This window comes from Coturnix japonica, chromosome 2, assembly GCF_001577835.2.
Source record: "Coturnix japonica isolate 7356 chromosome 2, Coturnix japonica 2.1, whole genome shotgun sequence".
Taxonomy (NCBI): Eukaryota; Metazoa; Chordata; class Aves; order Galliformes; family Phasianidae; genus Coturnix; species Coturnix japonica.
Genome location: NC_029517.1, coordinates 92,253,534 through 92,276,203, shown reverse-complemented (window position 1 = coordinate 92,276,203; position 22,670 = coordinate 92,253,534). Strand labels below are relative to the sequence as shown.

Here is a 22,670-nt window from a genome sequence, read left to right as displayed (position 1 = left end):
GCTTGGAAACAGCTGCTCAGAAACAGAGAGGAAGTGCAGAGAAGGATGGGACAATTCTGGGATGCAGATTTGGTCCTAGCTTTTTAGTGAGTGTAAGCTGTAGGGCTTGAAATGGACTGGGCTGTATAAGATTTTATTATACTCAAATGATAATAAAATCACACCTGAGAGATTCAGCAACTAATAGCTCATTGCTAATGACAGCATCCTTGTGAATACCCTGAGTAAACTGCCCAGCTGACTGCATTGTGAAAGGCCCAGAAATCACCAAATGGAAAACACTTTTCTCTTTTTGCTATCACACTGCGGGCTTTTGCATGAGCTGCCAACTTCTGCATAGGCTGGACTCCTTGGTCCGTGTTTCAAGACGGGTCGGGTGGGTAACCTGGAGATTTAGATTAGATGTCAGGGGAAATTTTTGACTGAGAAGCCAGCAAAGCTCTAGAACAGGTTGCTCAGAGAGGTTGTGGATGCCCCATCCCTGGAGGCTCTCAAGGCCAGGTTGGATGGGGCCCTGGGCTGCTGAGCTGCCAGGGGGCAGCCCTACCCATGGAATGGGGTGGGACTGGGTGGGCTTTGAGGTCCCTTCCAACCCAAACCATTCCTTGGTTCTATGATTCTGTGATACTGAAATACAATTGTAATAGGATACTAAGCTTTAGAGGGGGATGACCTTCTGGAGAGGAGCTCTGCAGAGAGGGATCTGGTGGACGACAGGTTGGCCATGAGCCAGCAGAGTGCCCTCGTGGCCAAAAAGGCCAATGGCATTCTGAGGTGTATTAAAAAGAGCATGGCCAGCAGGTCGAGGGACGTGATCCTCCTCCTCTAGTCTGCCCTGGTGAGGCCTCATCTGGAGTACTGTGTCCAGTTCTGAGCTCCCCAGTACAAAAAAGACAGGAATCTCTTGCAGAGAGTTCAACAGAGGGCCAAAAAGATGGTGAAGGGCCTGGAACATCTCCCATGTGAAGAAAGGCTGAGTGAACTGGGTCTGTTTAGCCTTGAGAAAAAAGGAGACTGAGAAGGGACCTGATCCAGGTCTATAAATATCTGAGGTGAGCGGGGACAAAGTGGCAAGGCCAGGCTCTTTTCCGCAGTGTTTGGAGACAGGACAAGGGGAAACAGCAAGAAACTGGGGCATAGGAAGTTCTGCACAAATGTGCGCAAGAACTTCTTTACAGTGAGGGTGACGGAGCACTGGAACAGGCTGCCCAGGGAGGTGGTGGAGTCTCCTTCTCTGGAGATATTCAAGACCCGCCTGGACGCCTACCTGTGTGACGTGGTGTAGGGAGCCTGCTTTGGCAGGGGGGTTGGACTCGATGACCTCTAGAGGTCCCTTCCAACCCCTACAATTCTGTGATTCTGTGATTCAGTTTTGCCATACTACCCTTTCTGTTATTGTTTAACATGAAATAAAATATTAAGAAACAAAATACTGAAACTGAACACAGTTAATATCTGATGGATACAGAACATGAGATCTCATGCCATAATTACACTTCAGCACACACTGACCCCTCAGCTTAGCAGGTGACAAGGAATTTGCATTCGGCTGGTGATAAGGCAGCATGGAGCTACCTCTGGAGCATGAGGAGCCATTGTGCAGATTTGGCAGCACAGGCAAACAGACTCAGGAAGATAGACAGGATAAAGTCATATGTCTATAGGCGCAAGAAACCATCCAGTTTACCCACAGTTTTGAAATGTATGAGTAACACAGCTATGTCTCCCAGTATAGGATTTTGTCTTGTCGGTTGTGATAAGCTTTTCCAAGAAATGTGGGAAGGCTAAGGGCTTGGATGCATGGGGAAGGTCATGCTCTATCATTACGTGATCTGATGGGGAGCAGCCCTTCAGAGCACAGCCTGGAGCCCTCTGCAAGTACAAGTGGGGACATATTTGGCGGGACACCCCCTGTGACACCATTACTTTTCACACAGTAATGTATCTCTCACGTGGCAGAGCCCCTGCTCTCATTTGCTCATTCGACACTCTGTTTTTAATGAATGGGCTCTTGCATGGTACTGGCAGTGCCATGCTCTCTGCACAGCTCTGTGCCACTATGCAGATATCCATGCCTGCAGACATGACTCATTTTGGGGAGTCTGCACACAGTGTTTTGCAACAGCCTGGTCAGGACGTGACAAAACCAGCAGTAGAGCGTGTGCTCAGAACAACGCAGTGGCCTCAGGCGCTTACAGACAACAAACCTGGCCAAGAGCAGATTGTCTCCCCTAGCGCATGGGGCTCTGAGCAATCTGATATAGCTGTAGATGTCCCTGTTTATTGCAGGGGAGTTGGACTAGATGGCCTTTCATGGTAACTTCCAACTCAAATGATTCATTATTCTATGATTTTCCCTGTTTGCTCCTTGTGTTGTGTTACCATCGTGGCACATTTGATGGCCCTCCATTGCACCTCTTCCATTTCAGCGAGACCAAGCAAGTTGCCAACCTGTGTGACTCAAGTCCTACACACAGTGGGTGCTTCCAGTTGACAAGATGCAGGACATGCGCAATTTCAGTGAGAGATTCTGTTTGCAAAACTGATTTAGAGATAGACGCAATTACAGCTGGACTGTAATAAGGCTGCAACATTACAGTGCTTTTCAGGAATGACTCAAGGAGGAAATGGGAACAGCTGACCAAAGATAATCATATGGTCATCAAATAGGAAAAATATTGACCACAAGGCATTCTTGCCATTTTTACCCACAGCGCAGATAACATCAGTGACCACTGATTGCTACAACTGAATGAATTTTCATAATTAGTTGGATTGAGACTTTTAACTGCTGTACTCTAAGTATCCAAATTACACAGAGCCAAACTATTGTGTAGCCTGAGTTTCTTATAGTGAAAAATTCTTCTGGTTTTCAGTTCCTGGCGCTCCTTTGCAGTGGCCATCATTTTATCCTCCTGTGAAGACAGTGACACTGTCTTATCTGTGCCGTACAGCGCCTGCAGGAACTCAGCCTACGCCAGCACAGACGTGATTGTGCAATGCAGCTGGATGGAACAGCTGCACAAAGCTGCAGCAACATGGCTCTGGGGCTGAACAAGCAACAAGGCATTCCCAGACACTGATTTCTCTGCTGCTGGTAGCCCAGGTAGCTAGCTAGAAAATAGCCTGCATCAGCCTGCAGGTGCAGTGCAGTAATTCTCTCCTCAGCAAATGTGTGTGGAAGTAAAAGGACAGACTCCTAGTCTTGCCACATGTTTTTCAAGCCTGAGGTAGGAGAATGCATCTGCTGCTGCTTCAGCATTGCACCGTCACAGCTGTGAAGTGCAGTGCTGACGTGGTCAGAATTACTGTGGATGTTTTACAGGATGGACAGCAGAATGAGTATGAAGTCACGGCATGGCCACAGCCATGGACTCCATAATGGTTTGGATGTAGTATGTGTGGTTGAAAAGCACTTTAGTTCTGAACGACTCCATAGTTTCATGAATGTTGGCCACACAAAGAGGAGTAAGGATTAAAGATCTGTAATAACAGAACATAACAAAACACCACTTTTCCCTAGGTGTTTCATGGCTACCTCTTTGGTCCCTAGGACTCAAAGGAAACCTCTGCTCATCACCCAACCTTTTGTTGCCTTGGTAAAGGTGCTACAGCACCATGGAGGAGTGATTTGGCAAGCGTTTTTGTGGCCACAGGCCATAAGTGAGTCAATCAGCTTGTAATTTTTTTAATGGAGTGCTCTACAGGACAGCCTCATCTATCCCACTGTGATATTTTATGAGTGTCATTACAAAACTGCTCTGAAGAAAAGGGCGGACATGAATTTTCAGGACGTTACACCACTTTTGAGATGGATCTCAGGAGGACGCGAGCTCCTCGCATTGGGTCCATCACTTTGTCAGGTTTTGCTCTCACCAGATGAAGAAGCAATGGGCCTCTGTCTTTGTTCTGAATCGGTTTAAGGCAGTGCCTCTGACCTGAAGTTATCAGTGTAACAACGGGATAAAGTGATATAAAACTACCGCCTTTCAAGTATTCAAAGCTGAATTACCCAACATGGTGTTTTGCAACAAGTCGGAAGTTTAGTGTCTTTTATCTTCAAGGAGGGGAGGGAGAGAAGAAAAAGCAGGATTAACCCTTTGAGTTTAGACCTGAGGGAAGCTTTCTTATACTTTGGAACACTTTGTGTTCTGCCTATGACCACACCCATAGATACACTTTTAGTTTATAGTTTATGGATAGCATTTACAGGCAGTGCAGATATTTAGGACAATATGTATAAGGTAAATAGGGAGAATCAAAGCTAGTTCACCTTTAAACTCAGCCCAGCTTACTTCACAACTTTTGTCTTCAGAAGAACAACTGTTTAAGTGAGGACTGGCAAACTCCAACCACGGGAAATATGAGATGTGTATGTGGGTCAAGTAGGAGTAAGGTGGGGTGAGAGCAAATTGCTCTGGGATAGAGCCTGGGAGGAGGAACTGAGGAAATGGGAAGAACGATTCTTAATGCTGTAGATGATTCATGGCTAACAAATTAACAGCAGGTCAGACTCACGACAGCTTAATGTACAAAGAGGTCTATAATGACGGTAATTGCTTTACTTATAATGGTATTAAAAAGAAACAATTCTCTGTTGTTTATAACCCGATAGGTGATGCCATCAGGAGATTAATTTTTAATTCCTGCTTTAATACACTCTTAACTTTTATTTTACTTATTTAGTTAGTTAGTTAGTTGGACTGAGAGTTGAATTTGTTTGAGTTTTTGACAATTCCGAGCCAAAAGTACTTGCAAGCTCCAGGACAGTGACAATAAAAAGCCTTTTCCCAAGGTAAGAGAAGAAGAATTTCTGGCATCTTAACATTTTCTGCACCCTTTGAGTGGCTTCAGCGGGAAATCAGTATTTGCCATGGAATCAGTCCTTCCTGAGGTATGAAGCTTTCAGCATTCCAGCGAAACTTTGTTTTGATTTGGTTTAAAATTGCTTTGTGAACTTCTGCCATACATTGGTCACAGGGTTTTTCTACCCCTTTAAAGCACAAGAGCAAAGGGAGCCCACGCCATAACTGCAGTCGTGGTCTACATTGGCCTGAGCCATCTGGTGACCAGATATTTACCCAGTGCATTGTTACCTATGGACTCGCTGCTCTCCTCCTTTCCAGATAGAGCAAAAGTTGCTTAGGGAGGGCTTATGCTGAGCTGTTTTTGCAACCCTGCCCTTGCCTGCTAGCAGCAGACACATCTGTGTTTGCATTGGAGCTGACCATCTCATTCAGTTTGCTTCCCAGCTTGCAACAGCTTCTTCTTAAACCTCGCCCTCCCCAAATCCTGACCAAACTTTGAAGGCACACCAAGTGCAGAGTTGGTGTGAGTTTTTCATTACCTAAAGTCAGTTCAGTTATGCTGATGTATCATTTGTTCTTGCCTGAAATGCTGAGAGCTCCTGCAAAAGGCCTTTCTGGTGCACAGACGAACTTTAGCTATGGCAAAATGTTTTGCCTAAGGAGGGTGTTTGCTGACCACAGCTTTCATCTCAGAGCTTTAAGAAATACTGGCTTATGCTGGTAAGTGCCCTGAAGGCTTGAGCTGTGGTGAACCTGACTCAGTACCGTATGGCAAACAAGGAAAAAGGGTGGTGGACCGAGGTCTGGCTTCATGTAATACGATTTAACTGTTGTAGGTTTCATGTTGACTAAGTAGAAAGTTGAATGTGAAGGCAGATCCCACATTACCGACTTGGCTGAATATGGTGAACAAGACTTAGCATCATTTTTGCCTTCTGTAACTCCTCTAAGTCAAGAGTTACATCAAAAGTTAGTGAGTTTTCTATTCTCTCTTTCTATGATCATCCTTAAACACACACACTTGGTGACTTAAGGATTAGAGACAACCATTGGTTTCACAACAAGGCATTTAATTCAGTCTTTCTTAGCTTCTTCATGTGAGGATGGGGAGAACAGCGCCTGCCCAGAGAGGGCCCAGCTAATACTTAGCTATCAAGACCTGTTGTGATTTACAGTCTTATCATCATATCCTCCAGTATTAGAGTCTTCACATTGCAGGGGGGTTGAAACTGGATGATCCTTTACAACCCAGGCCATTCTGTGATTCCATGATGATTCTATGATCACAGTCACGAGTACAGTGAGAGTATTTTACCACAGCAGACACATTTAACCCATAAATGTTTATAAAATCAGCATTTATTTTCTCTTTTGCTTCCACTGACGTTTTCAAAGCAGATCACAGAATCACAGAATAACCTGGGTTGGAAGGGACCTCAAGGATCATGTAGTTCCAACCCCCCTGCCTGGCAGGGCCACCAAACATACACATTTACTAGATCAGGTTGCCCAGGGCCCCGTCCAACCTGGCCTTGAACACCTCCAAGGACGGGGCATCCACAACCTCCCTGGGCAGCCTGTTCCAGGGCCTAACCACTCTCCTAGTGAAGAACTTCCCCCTAACATCCAACCTAAATCTTCCCTCTTTTAACTTAAAACCACACAGCAGCTTCCCTCATGAGGAACACTGGAGGAGGCACTGGGCACTGTGGTAAAATCACAGTGTGTGAGCTCAGCTTTTCCAACGTCCAGTTCTCCCAGCGATCGAAGCAGCCCTCACTCATCGCTCTCTCTGACCCCTGTGCACGGTTCCCGTGGGCAGTGCCACCTGTATATCACCCCCCATCCCTGACGAAGCCCCTCCCGTCTCCAACGGCCCCTAACGGCCGTTCCACACACAACCCCGACCGTTGTGGGGCGATGAAGGAACGCCGCCCCCGCCTGGCGCGCTCATCCCTTCCGCCTCCTTCCTCCCGCGCCTGCGCGTCCTTGCCGGGCTCCCCCCTCCGTCTCGGTTCAAACAGGAAAGGCGGACATGTTGGTGCCGTTCGCGGCTCGTCTCGCAGCCGGACCTCGCGCTCTGCCCTCCCCTTAAGCCGCCTCCTTCCTTCCTGCCTCTCACGCCGCTCGGACTCGCGGGAGGTTGAGGAGCCGCGGTGAGGAAGAAGAGGAAGGAAGATGCCGTTATCGCCTCTCCGCCGCTGAAGCGCTGCCGCGGGGAGCTGCTGGCACGGCCCAGGAGAGGGGCGGCGAGCCCCATGGACGGAGCGAGCCGGAGGCACTGAGGCACCGAGGCACTGAGGCGCCGGGAGGGCTGTCCTGCCTTGCTGAGCCGCTCTGAACTCCCCCTCTCTTCCTCCCCTCCGTCTCGTCGCTGCTTCTTCGTGCTTCCCGCTGCAGAACGAGAAGGAGGAACCGCTACGCTGCTGCCAGCGCTGCTGCCCGGCCGCGGGAATGAGGCCGCTGCGGCACGGGGGCCCGCGCGGAGGCGGGAGGGCGCGGGGAGCCTCGGCCGGGCTGTGAGCGGCGGCAGCGACCGCGGGCCGCTCCTCCCTCGGCCGGAGACCGCCGAGATTGAAAGGACTGCGCAGGAAGCGAGCCGCAGCACCGAGTAGGCTCTGCGGTTTGGCTTTTGTGCGTGCTGGTTCCTGTTTTGGGTGGATTTTTTTTCCCTTTTAAATTTTTTTATATGTTTTCCTTTTTTCGTCGTTTTTAACGTTTGATCTGGAATAAGGGAAGTTTTTTTAATCGTCGGAAACATGTCGACCGGTGAGAGTTTTGAGTCTCGGTTTGAAAAAATCGACGGGACTTTAAAGGATCCCAAATCCGAAGTGAACGTGGACTGTCTGCTGGTAAGTGAGGGGTGACGATGCGCCCTGGGGCCTTCTCCTGTATTTCCTTGCCTGGTGGCACTGCATCGCGCCTGCCCGCCTCGTTTGTGGCCCTGTGCCCATCTTGTGTGCAGGCACAAAGCCTCGCTGTGATCCACTGAGCCGAGGTCCTCTTCGAGTGAGGTGCTGGCACAGCTGCCCATAGAAGCTGTGGTGCCCCATCCCTGGAGGCGCTCAAGGCCAGGTTGGATGGGGCCCTGGGCAGCTGAGCTGCTGGGGGCAGCCCTGCACATGGCACAGGGTGGGCTTTGAGGTCCCTTCCAAAAACATTATTTTGTTTCTATGGTTCTCTTAACGCTGAAGGATTATGGTGCCCGTGCAGGTGGGGCACTACTCAAAGCAGAAGGGCTAAGTGCACACTATGCTGTGCTAGGTCTGAGGTTCTCAGCTCCCTGCTACTTGTTTCCCTGTTTCCCACACCTGATGGCTCAGTGGCTTTCCGGTGCTTTCAGTGTTGTCATGAGCAAGCAAGCATAACACTTCCTGACATCAACTCTACGCTGTTTGACAGTTGCTTGCACAGAAGTGGGTGATGCTTCAGTTCTGGCTATAAAAAGTATCAAGTATCAAAACATGTGTGAAATCCAACCAGTTTGGGATGCGGATGGATTCTTGGATATGCCTAAAGATATCCTCAAGTAGAGCGGGTTTCCCTTTCATGCCAAGTTAGTGACTTTCTCTGTAGGAAGTGATAAAAGATCGGAAGTGTGTAGGTGGGTCCCCATGTCCCCCTTCTGTCTCAAAGAGAACATGTCAATGGGGCTTGTTCCTAGTGTGAACTCTGACATTTAGGGGAGGGGACTGGAGGAGCGGATAGTTCTTAATAGCCATTCTTCATGCTCTTTTGCATGGATTTTAGCATGTAGCTTGCTTTGCATGAAGCAGTGGGGAGATGAAAACCTCGTGAATGACTGTGCACAGGTTCACGGCAGCATGCTCTCTGTTCAGCTGATTCACAGAATCACAGAATTGTAGGGGTTGGAAGGGACCTCTAGAGATCATCGAGTCCAACCCCCCTGCCAAAGCAGGCTCCCTACGCCATGTCACACAGGTAGGCGTCCAGGCGGGTCTTGAATATCTCCAGAGATGGAGACTCCACCACCTCCCTGGGCAGCCTGTTACAGTGCTCCGTCACCCTCACCGTAAAGAAGTTCTTGTGCACATTCGTGCGGAACTTCCTATGCTGTAGTTTCATTCCATTCCCCCTAGTCCTATCCCCATGCACTACTGAAAAGAGACCAGCCTCTCCACTATTGGTGATGCTGATGGGTTGATTGGTGATGCTGAGGTGCTGACAGCTCAGACCTACCTCCCTGGACCGAAGCGGGACCTTGTGGATGTTGTTGCCACAAGAGAAGACATCACTGCATCTTCCAGGGAACTTGCTGCTTTGCTTCTAGTTTACATATCTTTAATCTCTGAACCACAGCTGATGAGAAAAGAGATGATACATAGGATATGCTTACTCCATTGTGATGGCTTAAGCCAGCACTGTCAAATCATATGTTTTTACACCCAGCGTGTACTGATAGAAGTCAGGGGCACAGAATCGTGTCTGGGGTTGTATAGTAACTGTGACTCACTCTGCTAGTGTGTGTTGGCCCTGCTATAGAGGCTTTCCCACAGCAGTACTGAAGAGGCTGCAGATAGCAAGCGTGCAGTTAGAATCGTAGAATCATAGAATTACCCAGGTTGGAAAAGACCTTGAAGATCATCAAGCCCAACCACAGCATAAGCATAGTACCCTATTTCTAACAACCCTCTGCTAAATCATATCCCTGAGCACCACATCCTTATGTACGTCCAGCTCTCCATGATGCATTAAGTTCAGGAAGTAGCAGATTGGTTCAGTTTTTAACTGTGCTCCTTGATCTCAGTAGTTTAAGGATTTACTTCCTTTTTAGTTACGCTAATCACTATTTGGAGCTGAACTGTAGTCAGATTGGGAATGAACTTGTTGGGATGTTTCCTATCAAGCTTCTGTTAGGTTTCGGAACATATTTTTACCTCTCAGGTCTTAAGAATGACCTTTAAAGTTAGTTTTTTCTATCAGTTTTCTGAAGTTTTTGGCATACGTTTGAGTATTCATTTAAAAGCAGTTTCATATGTTATAGTCATCAGAACTACTATTGTTAGCCTCCCGTTACAGGTAACGTCTTACAATAACGCTAGTTTTACAAAGTGCTTCTTCAGGAGTCATCTGGTGGGTTAACTTTGGGTTTGGTGGCTGTATTGTTCTTGTTTTAAATCTTTCCTCAGTTCTAAGGCTTTTTTTCCTCAGAATAGAAGCGTGTAACCCTTTCCTAAAGACTCAAAACACCTTACGTCTCTTCTTAGGCGTCATTCACACTGCAAGCATTGTTCTTAGCTCTAGGCTTCTATTTAAACTCAAAATCTATATGGTTAGTTTTTAAAGGAAGAAAAACATAGGTGTATTAGGGCTGCACCTGAGGTACCTCTGTGAGGTGAGCCCTTTTCTTTAGGCTAGAGAAATATGGACTGATCTGGACAGCGCTGTTGTGATTGTTTTTGTGTCTGTGTGAACGTCCCAAGGTAGTTGCTGTGTGCTGGAAGTATCCTAAATTTATATGTGTACTGGTAGGAGAACAATAATGCGACTGGAGGAAGAGGTGGGGGGAGGCCTGTTACAAAGGAAAGTGTTATGGGTTCAGGAAGGTGTGGGAGAAGAGCTGTGACAACAGAGCTGTCAGAGAAGGCAGACCTGGGTCTATGTAACTTCAATTTACATGACACAGGAAGGAAATGCAGAGAGCTGAGGCATAGGAGGGAGAAGGGAGTAAGAGAAAATGGGAGAAAAATAAGCAATTGTAATAAAAATACTGACTACAAGTTGCATCTGTCCATAACTCAATTTGCATCATTTCAGTTCTAATGCATTTGATTTAGTGCTGGGCTGGGAAGGCATAGGCAGTGTCTTAATTGCTCTCTATAACTTCCAGAAGGGAGGTTGTAGTGAGCTGGGGGTTGGCCTCTTCTCTTGTGTAATCGATGATAGAACTAGAGGGAATAGTTTTAAGCTGTGCCAGGGGAGATTCAGGCTGAACATTAGGAAGTATTACTTCTCAGAGAGGGTAGTCAGGCATTGGAATGCACTGCCCAGGGAGGTGGTGGAGTCACTGACCATGGGAGTGTTCAAGAAACACTTGGATGTGGTGTTGATGAATATGATTTAGCTGGGAAGTATAGTATTGGTGATGGTTGGACTAGATGATCTTCTAGGTCTTTTCCAACCTTGATGATTCTGTGATTCTTTCACAGTGAGCCATGAGGAGGCCAGAACCTGCATTCTTTGTCAGGTATGGGCTACAGCATCACGTAGTGCTTTCCTCAAAATCAGGCCCTAGGAGTTTTAGCCTTGAAAAGGTCTGGTAAGGTTGTGAAGTTGTCACACAGAGCTGTGTGATAACCAGGTACTGGGAGCACCATAGCTGTGATAAATAGCGTTAAGGGCAACGTAAGTAATTATTCTTTATCTTGAGCTCATTATTTCATTGATGTTATTAAGCAGTAAAATGTAGTATTCACCGAGTGTGGTTTTCCAACAACTTTGGAATAAAACCAGGTTTCTTTCATCTCCGTGTTCCCAATTAAACTCTTGGAGTTCACATGCTTCCAGTTTTTTGGAGAGCAGGGAAGGGAGAGCTAGAATTTATGTATGGATGAAGGGCTTGTTGGCCTGAGGCTGCCCGTGCTTGATTTGTAAAGTAAATGTTCATGAAAATGCTCTTTGGGGCTGTTTGTGCTCTGTTAATCACAGAATCACAGAATAACCTGGGTTGGAAGGGACCTCAAGGATCATGTAGTTCCAACCCCCCTGCCTGGCAGGGCCACCAAACATACGCCTTTACTAGATCAGGTTGCCCAGGGCCCCGTCCAACCTGGTCTTGAACACCTCCAAGGACGGGGCATCCACAGCCTCCCTGGGCAGCCTGTTCCAGGGCCTAACCACTCTCCTAGTGAAGAAGGAGATAACCCCCAAAGAGTCTTTCTCACATTTTATGTGAGTGCTTGAGTAACTCCGATATTCAGTCAGCTACATGAGTAGGTGATTAAGACTTTAGATGATCTCAGTCTGAAAAATATCAAGCCTATAAGTGGTTGCTGATGAAGCTCCTGCACAAAAGAAGCAGGAATTGGACATTTTCAGTTCATCAGCTCCAAAATGGTTCCACTGTTTAGTAGGATCTAATATGAGACTGATGAATGATGTAAAATTCTGGGTCTGCAAGAAGTCTAAGATTTCTGTTTATTACTGTGATTGTGGGTTAATACTGCCTTCTTACCTCTATGATTTATGGCTTATAGGTTGATATGAAATCAATGATAAATATATTTTACCTTTCTTAAGGTAGGGTGCAACTATAAGTTGGCTTTGGAAGAACAGTTACACGGAGGATTTGTGTTTCAGGTTGCATCTCTTAGGGGCCTTCTTACCATCATGCAAACCTCTAGAGGGTAACAGTAAAAACAGTGGGACTGTCAGAATGATAGCATTGTATTCACAGTGTATGGTACGTTTTATACAAGAATAATGAACTTTGCCAGTTTCTCTGCTTGTAAAGCTATAGAGACTGTGGGTGTGTAGATTTTTCCTATTAAAAGTTTTAATCAAGAACGATAATGGAAAGACGGTGTTGAGCTGTGTTTCAGCAAGAGGAATGGGAAAGAAGAAACAGCCCTAAACTTTTAATAGATGATGAGTGCTCTTCTGGAGTAATAACATTCGTAAACAAAATTCTTTCCCTGGCAACCGTGAAGTATTTTCATTTCTTGGAGGCGGTGGAAAGGAAGATGGAAACACATGGAATTTGTTCATTGGACAAACTGAAAATCAACCTGCAGGGCTGGAAGTCTTTGACTTCTTTGAGGAAGATGATACGCTTGGGAGCCACTCACTGAGAATGTCATGAATATTTAGAAGCTCTGTGACCAGATGATGTTGGGAGCCTCATAGTTGTGTCCAGTTCTGGGCTCCCCAGTACAAAAAAGACAGGGATCTCTTGGAAAGAGTCCAGTGGAGGGCCATAAAGATGGTGAAGAGCCTGGAGCATCTCCCCTATGAGGAGAGACTTAGGGAACCGGGTCTGTTTAGCCTTGAGAAAAGAAGGCTGAGAGGGGACTTGATCCAGGTTTATAAATACCTGAGGTGTGGGAGCCATAGTGGTGAGGCTGGTCTCTTTTCAGTAGTGCGTGGGGACAGGACTAGGGGTAATGGGATGAAACTACTGCATAGGAAGTTCCGCACGAATGTGCACAAGAACTTCTTTACAGTGAGGGTTACGGAGCACTGGAACAGGCTGCCCAGGGAGGTGGTGGAGTCTCCTTCTCTGGAGATACTCAAGACCCACCTGGACGCCTACCTGTGTGACGTGGTGTAGGGATCCTGCTTTGGCAGGGGGGTTGGACTCGATGATCTCTAGAGGTCCCTTCCAACCCCTACAATTCTGTGGTTCTGTGCTGTTAGCACATTCCCTACGATGTACTTCAACACTATCTGAAGATCAAGTGATTGTTTTTAGGGCTCCCACCGAGGAATACTGAGATGTTTATCTCAATGCAAACTGAATTTGAGAGGTTCCAAAACATGTATTAAAAAAAAACCCTAGTTCTACTGAACGTGGTGCTGTTTATTGAAACTCCTTTGTCATCAAGAAATTGCAGTTGTCAGTGGAGACAGTGGAAAGCTGAACTTCCTTCTTTGAGAATAAAGGGAGAAAATGGTTGCAAACTATTCTGCCTCTGCCTTAATTTGTTCAGTCATTCAAGTGGAAATAAAGCCAGAAGGCTGATGAGACAATATTGGTACGACTGTAAACACTATCCAGACAACACCCAGTTATAGTTGGTATAAAACAAGTACAAATAGTACTATCTTCCTTGATAGTCTGCTGAAACATACACCCTGATAAACAGAGGTTGAACAAGAGCTGAAACGTGATCTTTGTGAAAAGGAGAAGTAGCGTGGAGATCTTGGTGTCTTGCTGTGCTGAGACAATTTGTTCTCTTACAGTGTGTTTTTAGTCAGGTCGGTTGTTTTATTTTACTTTATTTCTGTGAGGTTGTTGGTGTGGATGGGTATCCAAACAGCCTCACCTGTGTTGTGGCATCACGTTGAGGTCTGTCTTTAGTTACGAGAGTCCAGAGATGATCTGGACTAGCAGCAGTTGCTCAGTCCAGTTCTCCTCCTATGTTGCTGAGGGAGAATTGCTGCAGGATCAGTACCATGTTCTCATTAAAGCACAGGTCAAAGTCTATTCTGATACTCAAAATCTTGTAACTCATTGTTTTTAGCTTACTGAAAGATTGCCACTCCCTGTAAATATTTATACAATGCAGTGTCATGGGGACAGTACTTAAAATCCCTTTATTACAGGCTCTAACTTAAATCCAGCTGTTGATCTCTGTGTTTCAGCTTTGCCTCTTACGTTTCTTAGAGCGGAGAAATGGGAAGCCCTGTGTAAAAGAAGCAAACATGGAGTTCTCTATTTGCATTTATGTGGGCTGAGATAATGTAAAGGTGTGATGTCTGGAAACCTCTGTAGGAGACATTGGAGAAATAAAGGCTTTCTAGGTTATGAGTGGTCTGGAAGCACAAGTGGAATGGGTGGTGGGTTGTGTTTTTTTTCCCTCCAAAATTAATGAATTGTAATATTAACAAAAAACTAGTTAAGTCATTGGTTTCTAATACTTCGGTCTTTTCCTCCTAAAAGCTTTGTGCTGTTCAGATAGTGCTACATAGTATTGTATCCATAGATGAGTTGAAAGACAAGGCACAAGTGTATTCAGGGGAGTTGGAATACTTCCTGATAACATCTATTGGTTTCTTTGGTATTTTAATGCTGTGTACACAGTGGAAATATTATTTCACTGAGGACCAGTTACATGACTTCCCAGAAGGGTTGGGGTTGGAGGTGACATCTGGTGCCACCCCCATTGCCTGCTACCTGCCCACAACAGCCAGATAAATGGCTTTTGGCTCTGCAGGGATGGGGACTCTGCCATCTTCTGACATTTCTTCACTAGGAGAGTGGTTAGGCCCTGGAACAGGCTGCCCAGGGAGGTTGTGGATGCCCCGTCCTTGGAGGTGTTCAAGGCCAGGTTGGACGGGGCCCTGGGCAACCTGATCTAGTAAAGGTGTATGTTTGGTGGCCCTGCCAGGCAGGGGGGTTGGAACTACATGATCCTTGAGGTCCCTTCCAACCCGGGTCATTCTGTGACCTCTGGGAAACCTGCAGTTTGCTGTTCCTCAGTAATATCATTATTCAGTGGATGCTCTGTGGTGGAGAATAAAATTCACTGAGACAAAGTCATCATTCATTGGAGTTAATGCATAGCTCTGAGTGTTTTAGCCATGTTAACATGGTCAATAAGCATCTGCAGCCTGAGCCTTTACCTTTTGGAAGTGATCTGCCGTAGAGAAGCAGTAGAAGCTTCCTGCATGTAATCAGCTGTAGATTTGGAGGTTCTATTCTGAAGAGCAGCTAAGTTCCTGAGGTGAAAGCTCAGCACCACACAGCTGTGAGCTTGCTGCCACTGGGCAGGATGGGGGAGAGAACTGGAAACAAGAGCTAGTGTCTTGAGATAAAACCTATTTACTAAGACAGAAGATAAAATGGAAACAGGAAAGCACTGATACCAGTATATATAGCTGCAGTGCAATTACTTGCCACCTGCTGACTGATGCTGCACAGCACTCCTGGCAAGCAGCAGCTGGCCCGGTCACCTACCCACACCTTTAATGTTCTGTGTGGTGTTGTGTGGTATGGAATGACACTGGCCTTATTCTGGCACCTGTGCTGGCTCTGCCCCACCCCTGCTGTTGTGCTGTGAAGGTGGTGGCTCTGCCCTGTGGAGTGGCCTGGCCCTGGGTGTGCCTCCATCACGCAGCAACAACCAGACGTTGGTGTGCTCGGGCTGAAACCAGGACGGCTGGTAAGCTCATTGAGTTTAATTTGTGATGGTAGATGAGATAGATTAGATGTAGAATTTTCCTATTGGAGAGGGAAGAGGAAAATTGATGACTTACTCTGATATATGGGTGCCCAAACCTTTTGGCTAGCTTGGTCTGCACTATGTAAAGGATTATCTTGGTCTACATATACAAAGGTTGCTCCAAAAGTAGTGCCTCCTAATTATGTCCATGGAGACAGCAACCAATAAAAAGAGCACAATAGCACTGTTCTCAGCTACAGAAGACAACATTCTCAGCTACAAGACATTCTTTTTCAACACAGTCACTACTATTAGCTCTAAGTTTACACCAGTGGTTGGCAAGAGCTTGTGTGCCCTGTTTATAACAATCTGCATCAGTGTTGGTGGACCACAGTTGCTGCTGAAATACACCGCCCACTGCTTCACTGTTCACATCCATTGGTTGGTCTCTACAGACATTCAGCAGGTGTCAATGATTGCTGTTGTTATCTGCATGGAGGAATTCAGTGACACACCTTTGCTTCATACACGCTTCCATGCCAGATGCCATTCTATCAGACTGCCCCTCTGCTGCCATCTGTCACGTTATAACAGCATATAGCAGGATATGGGTGGGAAGGTACCTTTACTGCCATACCATCACCACCATAAAATGAGGTGTTACTTTTTGGAGCAGCCCTAATTAAATATATACTATAGTTAATGTATAGAAAGTAACAAAACATTTTAATTTTTAATGGTTTTTTAATTAAAACATAAAAAAAAACAGAGCAATAAAAACAGCTGTTAAAAATGATTGCCAAAAAGCAATGACATGAATGAGGCGTGACTGTGAAGTGAGGGGTATTTCTCTCTGGTAAGAGAGGGCTTATGGAAGTCTGGTAGAGAGAGATGGTCGCATATTTGGTTGTGACTCTACACGTTCCATTTGAAAATTTAGAAGTAATATATTTATGTTGACTGTATATGGGGCCATAAATAAACCCAGAGAGGCTGTGAATGCCCCGTCCCTGAAGATGTTCAAGGCCAGGTTGGATGGGGCCCTGGGCAGCCTGGTCTAGTATTAGATATGGAGGTTGGAGCTTGATGATCCTTGAGGTCCCTTCCAACCCAAGCCATTCTATGATGCTGTGACTGTTGTGACCTGCAGTGCAACAAGTGCTATCTTCTGCAGTGTAGGTGACAGAGTCCAGCATGCTTATAGAATACATTTGTCTTATGAGGGGATGGAAACCTCTCAAGCCATGGGATGGAAGAGTAAGAGTAGGTGGGGAAGATTCTTCAGGTAGGAGAGGGCTGGAATGTAGCACACAGAGTTTGTGCTGGTTATGCTTACCCTGTGCCTTTATCACAGATAGCAGGGTGCACAGAACACGAGGCAGGATGTTGAGATGTTGTTGAAAATGAAGTAATACTAGCACCTTGCATATTTATCTTTATGTTGGATGCTGCCATCGATGCTAGAACTGGAAATGTATGAAATTTCTTCACTAGCCTTTATTTGTTATGAGATCTGACTATACTGATGTTTTGTTATGCCAGTTCTTAGAAGATGGTTTCAGCTGAGTTGTAGATGCACAGCAGATCCTATCACTTGTTGCCTTTCAGATAGTTGTGAAGAGCGACAAAGTCTCCTCTGAGCCTCTTTTCCAGAACAGACCATCCTCTAAACAGCTTGTAGACACACAATGCTGAAAACTGCCAGTCAATTTACAAACTTATTAGGGCCTGAAACTTTTCCTTTGCTAACGTTGGCAACAGTCATAACAACTTTTGAAAACTGGGCCTACGGTTGCTAACACTAGTAGAGAGCAGTAGAAATTGCCCATTAAGAGCTGTGCAGTGAAAGCTTAGCTGTTGATATGGGGTATGTGTGCTGTGTTTTGTTTATTGCTCCCTCGCCCGTAAAGTTCACTGAATTTGGAGCTGGAGATATCATTAAGAATTGAGGCTTTCTCACGAAGAGAATGGATTCATCTGCTTCCTGGAAGAGCTTTTGTCTCTGACTAAAAGGCTCTTGTCTATTTTCAGCCTTGCTCATACTCCACAAGCTGTTAGTGTGAATTCTGAACATAGCATCTCCAAGCAGTTCAGGGTCGTGCTTTTTGCTTGTAGAACCAAAATGTCTTAAATGTCTTCAGGTTTTCAAAACAAAGCTTTTTATCTTTCTTAATGCAATCTGTGATATTGCATTAAGATATTAATGCAAAATGCATTACTTCTGTTTTCTGAGAGAAAGCAATGTATCTGAGAGAGGTGTGTGTTAGAACAAGCTGTTAAAATAAGGAGTTAAATCTTATATACAACTTAAAATTTGTCTATGAAGTGATGAGTTAAGAAGAATGGGGGAGGGGAAGAGAGATCTGGCTGACACTGTGGTTTTATAAGTGACTTGCAACTATGTCTAACTGAATTGTGAGCTTTAGCTCAAGCTCCTGTAGGTCTTACTTGCCTTGGAATTGCATCATGATTAATAAATCTCTTTCAGGTTTAATGAAGTACAGTCTTTCCATCCTGGAGCTATAGAAATGAGCTATCTTATTTGCTAGCCCTCATTTCTTCCTCTAGAGAAAAACTGGCAATATGTATAAGCCAAAAGAACTTCTGCTTAAGTTGGGTAAGATGCCTGTGTGCTCTACTCTACAGAACACTGCTTCTAGAATTCCGGGGTTTCTTAATGTGGAAGGGAGGTGAGTTATATTCATATTCAAAACTCATGTTTTGATAAGAGGAGGGGAAAATAATTGGGTAGGTGACAAAATCATTTAGGCAGAAGTGATATTACTGACAATTCTTAGGCTTCCAGGTTAACATAATTGTGCTCTGGCAGCAGGTGTATTTGCTGACCGTACATTTCCTCATTCTTACTGGTTTTGAAGAAATTACTGCCTGTTCATTTGACTTAGAGATTGTGCAAAGTCAGTCATTCCACTTCACTACTTTGAGTAGCAATCAAATGCCAAACCTAATAAGACAGAAGTTGAAATCAAAGCTGGTGTGCCATATGATCTTGTTTTTTCTCCTCCTACTTAGTAAATGAAGTATCAACCAGTGGAGAGCATCGTCGCTGTATCTGACTTTGCTTTTGCCTTTGTGCTTTCACCTTGTGTTCTGCAGCTGGGAATAATCAGTTTTCACTAACAAATGATTATGGTAAGGGGTAAGAACAACAAAAACTACCCTTTGTTTAGAAGGAAGCCTTGTCCGTAAGATACAGATATGAATACAAGGTTTGAACATAAGGCAGAGAAATTAGGAAGGTAATTAGAGATGACTTTGAGGCTGGAGTCATTTGATTGGCTTTTGGTGACTTAAGTCAGGGTTTTCCGGTTTCTTTAGGCTTTAACTGAGGCACTGTTTTCGTTTCTATGTCCTGCTTCTAAAATAAGGAAGTACTAATTTTTCCCAGCTGTAGGTTTGATGGTGCAGAGGCAAGTACTGGTTGTATTCTTAGAAGAGGCAGGGAAATTACACTGGTAGTACCATGGTGTATGCTTGACGAACAGCCATCAGGTTTCAGGTGCCCATATCAAAGACAAAAAATCTGGAGTCTTTAAGGTCTTAAACCTTTAAATCAGAAGGAAGGTGTGAATCAGTTTATAACATACTAATGAAGTATTAAACTTCACCATTTCAGTGGTGATGTCTTAACTAACCTAAAGCCGTTGCTTTCAGATGAAGTATTTTGTGTTAGAGTTGTTTTCTTTCTTTAGCCTGGATAAACTGGGAAAGCTATTGATTTGAATGTGATTGTGACTGCCAGCCATTGCTTTCATAAAGAAAAGTAGTATTTTTGTGTACTTATCTGTGTTGATACTTAGCATCATATTTTGAGTGCTTAGTGTTTTTCTACCTTAACGGGGTCATGTGCAGCTACTGCTTGACTTCTTTACTTCTTAAAGTCTATTTCACAGGTTTCCAGGAAAGTCTTTCTGTGCAAAGCTTCATTAATCACTGCAGATGTTTAAGTGCAAGTTGACTAAAAGGAAAAATGTTTGGTATGTTCTTGATTGGCTTTTCTGGATTTATGTGATGGAAGGTCATGCATTTTCTTTTAAAATAATAATTAAAAAAACCCTGCAAATTCAATTGAATCTTCAGCGTGCTTAGTAGGAGCCTTAGTTCCCAATGCTGTGAAATTGGAATTTCCTACTTGAGTTGTTGTTAGAAACATTCCTGTCATAGCTCCTTCTATAGGCTGTGATGCCATTCACAAAATAGCAAACTCGATGCAAATAATTCCTTCTGCCAGCGTGTAGTTGATTTAATCTTCAAGAGGCATCAAATGCACCGTGATCTCAAGCTGCAGAGATAACATGTGTACTGTGTTTCACTGTTTGCTCTTCCCTTTGTGACCAATACTAGGAAAAAAGTTCTTGAATATCAGGGCAACAGTCTGTTTTCAATGGTTACTGTGTGCACCATTGTTTGAGGGGACAGCAGAGTACAGGATGTTGTATTTATCTTACAACATCAGATCGGGTCAATGGGGAAAAAACCCAAAACAATCAAAGCAAACCCCAAAGAACTCACTGTCCTGCCCCCCCCCCCCCCCCCCCCCCAAACAAACAAACTGAACAAGAAAAAACCCTCACCAAAACTGAAGGAAACGGTTGGTAAATCTGGTGGCGTGAACAGATGGAGGAAACTGAATCACAGAATGCTTACACTTCAAATCTAGTTCCTGAATGAACAAAAAGATGAACTGCTGCAGCTATTACGATGTGAAACAATAAGGAAATACCTAACTGGCAACTTGGAATTGAAATTCTTTGAGTTCACAAATAAAATGCAGTGGAAAGGTCCTGTAGAGTTAAGTGTTTTCTTTGTTGCATTCAATATATTTCAATGAAGATTGTCTGGGAAGACATTCCTAAGACTTCATCCAGCAAGTTCAGATTGGATTAAGGCCTCTCCCAGGCAGGAGTAAGTAGCAAACTGGTGAGGAGCAAGTAGGATTGTTCTTACATACCCAGTAGTTTTATCTCATGATAGCTTTATTCCGACTGATAGATGACTTCAGGTGAGAAATTGCTCAACTGGTATAGGATGTTCCAAACATAGAGTTACCACAGAGCGAAGTTTTCAGTCAGTAGGTCGTAATCCTCTTTTTCTAAGCATGGTACTAATGTAAAGAATCAGGATCATAACTTAAGTACAAGTATCAATACCAGATTAGTTTCTAGTTGAATTTTTCCCAGCGAATCTTTATTCTTGAAGATGCCAGAGGTTGGTTTTAGAGTTCCATTTTTACTATCAGATGGGTGTTACGGATCTGCAGTTACAATCCTGAGGTTGGTGGCCATCAAGAGTGAGGCCAAGGCAGTTTTGCTGCAACAGCTTCTTGAGTCCCTATTGTAAATCAGTGCCTAATACGGCTGCTGCCTTGTGCTACGTGTAGTTCCTGTTGTATTCAGATGAATGCTGTTTAAAATGTACCGTTTATATATAGCTTATATATACATATTTATATTTCAGGGAGCAGTATTATGGTTAGCAACAAAATACGCTCATTGGAACGTGCGTAACACATTCTGGCTAGTACTGGAATGACTGCTATCAGCGTTGCTGGTGTCTTTGCCATTTTGGCTATTAAAAATCCCATCTCTGACACATTCACATTATTGCATGACAGTATCCATATACACATATTGTCTGGAACCAGAGTGAGTCAGACTATGGGATTTTCAGAAGACTGTTCTAAGGTTAACCTTTATGTAAAGAAACAGCATGTGAGAGTTGGAAACTGTTCCACTCAGCTCTTTTTGCAGTCTCTTCCTCTTGTCTTCTGAATAACAATGGACTTTTCTTTTGGTTTTCAGAAGTTACCTAATTCATAGATGGGGTTTGGTTTGAATCTTGGTGTTAATTCTCTGGCATCCTCTTATTTCCTTAACAGCAGTATGTTCAAATGAGTTATAGTCTGGGGTACCATAAGTGATATAGTCATTTTTGAACCTGCATTTTTATTGAAGATTTATTTAAAAACACATTTTATAAACTGGACTGTTATATGGATCCATATCCTAATCTGGATATGGCCAGAGAGAGATGGGGAAATGGCGATGGAAATAGAGTGAGGGGATTAGGGAAATGGCCTGAAGTTGTGCCAGGGTAAGTTTAGGTTGGATATCAGAGAAAACTTCTTTACTGAAAGGGTGGTTAAGCACTGGAATAGGTTCCCCAGGGACGTGGTTGAGTCACCATCCCTGGGTGTGTTAAAAAACTGTTAGGATGTGGTGCTCAGGGACATGATTTAGCAGAAGGTTGTTAGTTAGGGTAGTACGGTTAGGTTGTGGTTGGGATGATGATCTTTCTAAGGTATTTCCCAACCTGACTGATTCTATGATTCTATGAAATTGTAAGGAAAAAAAGGATCAGTTCACATCCTAGTCTACATTATATGGAAGGAGCAAGGGAGGAAGCTCTAAACATTCGAATAAAATGTGAATGAAAATTATACGTCAGTTTTTGGGGGTATTTTTAAGTGCTGTTTGGGATGTGTGTATGTCTGATGTATACAGAACGTATATGTGTGCATGTCCAGACCTTTCCTAAAGCTGGAGTAGTTATTCTTGTTCTCTTCTAAACCAAATTGTTTAGCTACATTTCACGATCTAGTTAGCTTTGAATGACAGTTATTTCCATGCCAGTGCATTTTGTTTGAATACCACAGAAGATTTAACTGTTTTCTTAATTTCCACTTAAGTCTATGAATTCTGAGGTTAGGTAATTACATTCAATTATAAAATGGCCATGGCTGACAGCAAGCATCTGCTTCTAAAATGACTGTATACATGTACATGTTCACAAGCTGGCTTTGCAGTCCAGCAGGGACTTCTGGCAGGAAAAGTGGAGGAGGCCTGAGGGAAAGTTAATTCTGAATTCAAGGGGATGGTGTTCAGTAAGTGATGCTCTGCTATAATCACTTGCTGGTATTTTGTAGTATTTAGGGAATTGGGAGCCTACTTTGCTTGGTGTCCTATGAAAGTAGATTTGACATGAATCAGAAGGAGCA

At 44.4% G+C, this 22,670-nt stretch overlaps 1 protein-coding gene across 5 annotated transcripts in view; it reads left to right on the top strand.

The window, feature by feature from the left end:
• Positions 1-7,444: 7,444 nt before the first annotated feature.
• ROCK1 (Rho associated coiled-coil containing protein kinase 1) overlaps positions 7,445-22,670 on the top strand; it is a 76,589-nt gene continuing 61,363 nt past the window's right edge. For 3 of the 5 annotated variants that reach the window (XR_004306194.1, XR_004306193.1, XM_032442681.1), the window contains exon 1: positions 7,482-7,660. Coding sequence is in view for 3 of the 5 variants with exons in the window: in XM_032442681.1 (XP_032298572.1) it covers positions 7,568-7,660 (93 nt within the window). In the remaining 2 variants the exon portion in view is untranslated. Of the gene's footprint in view, positions 7,661-22,670 lie in introns of all 5 variants that reach the window. The other 2 variants (XM_015855292.2, XM_015855291.2) reach the window with 2 other exon arrangements.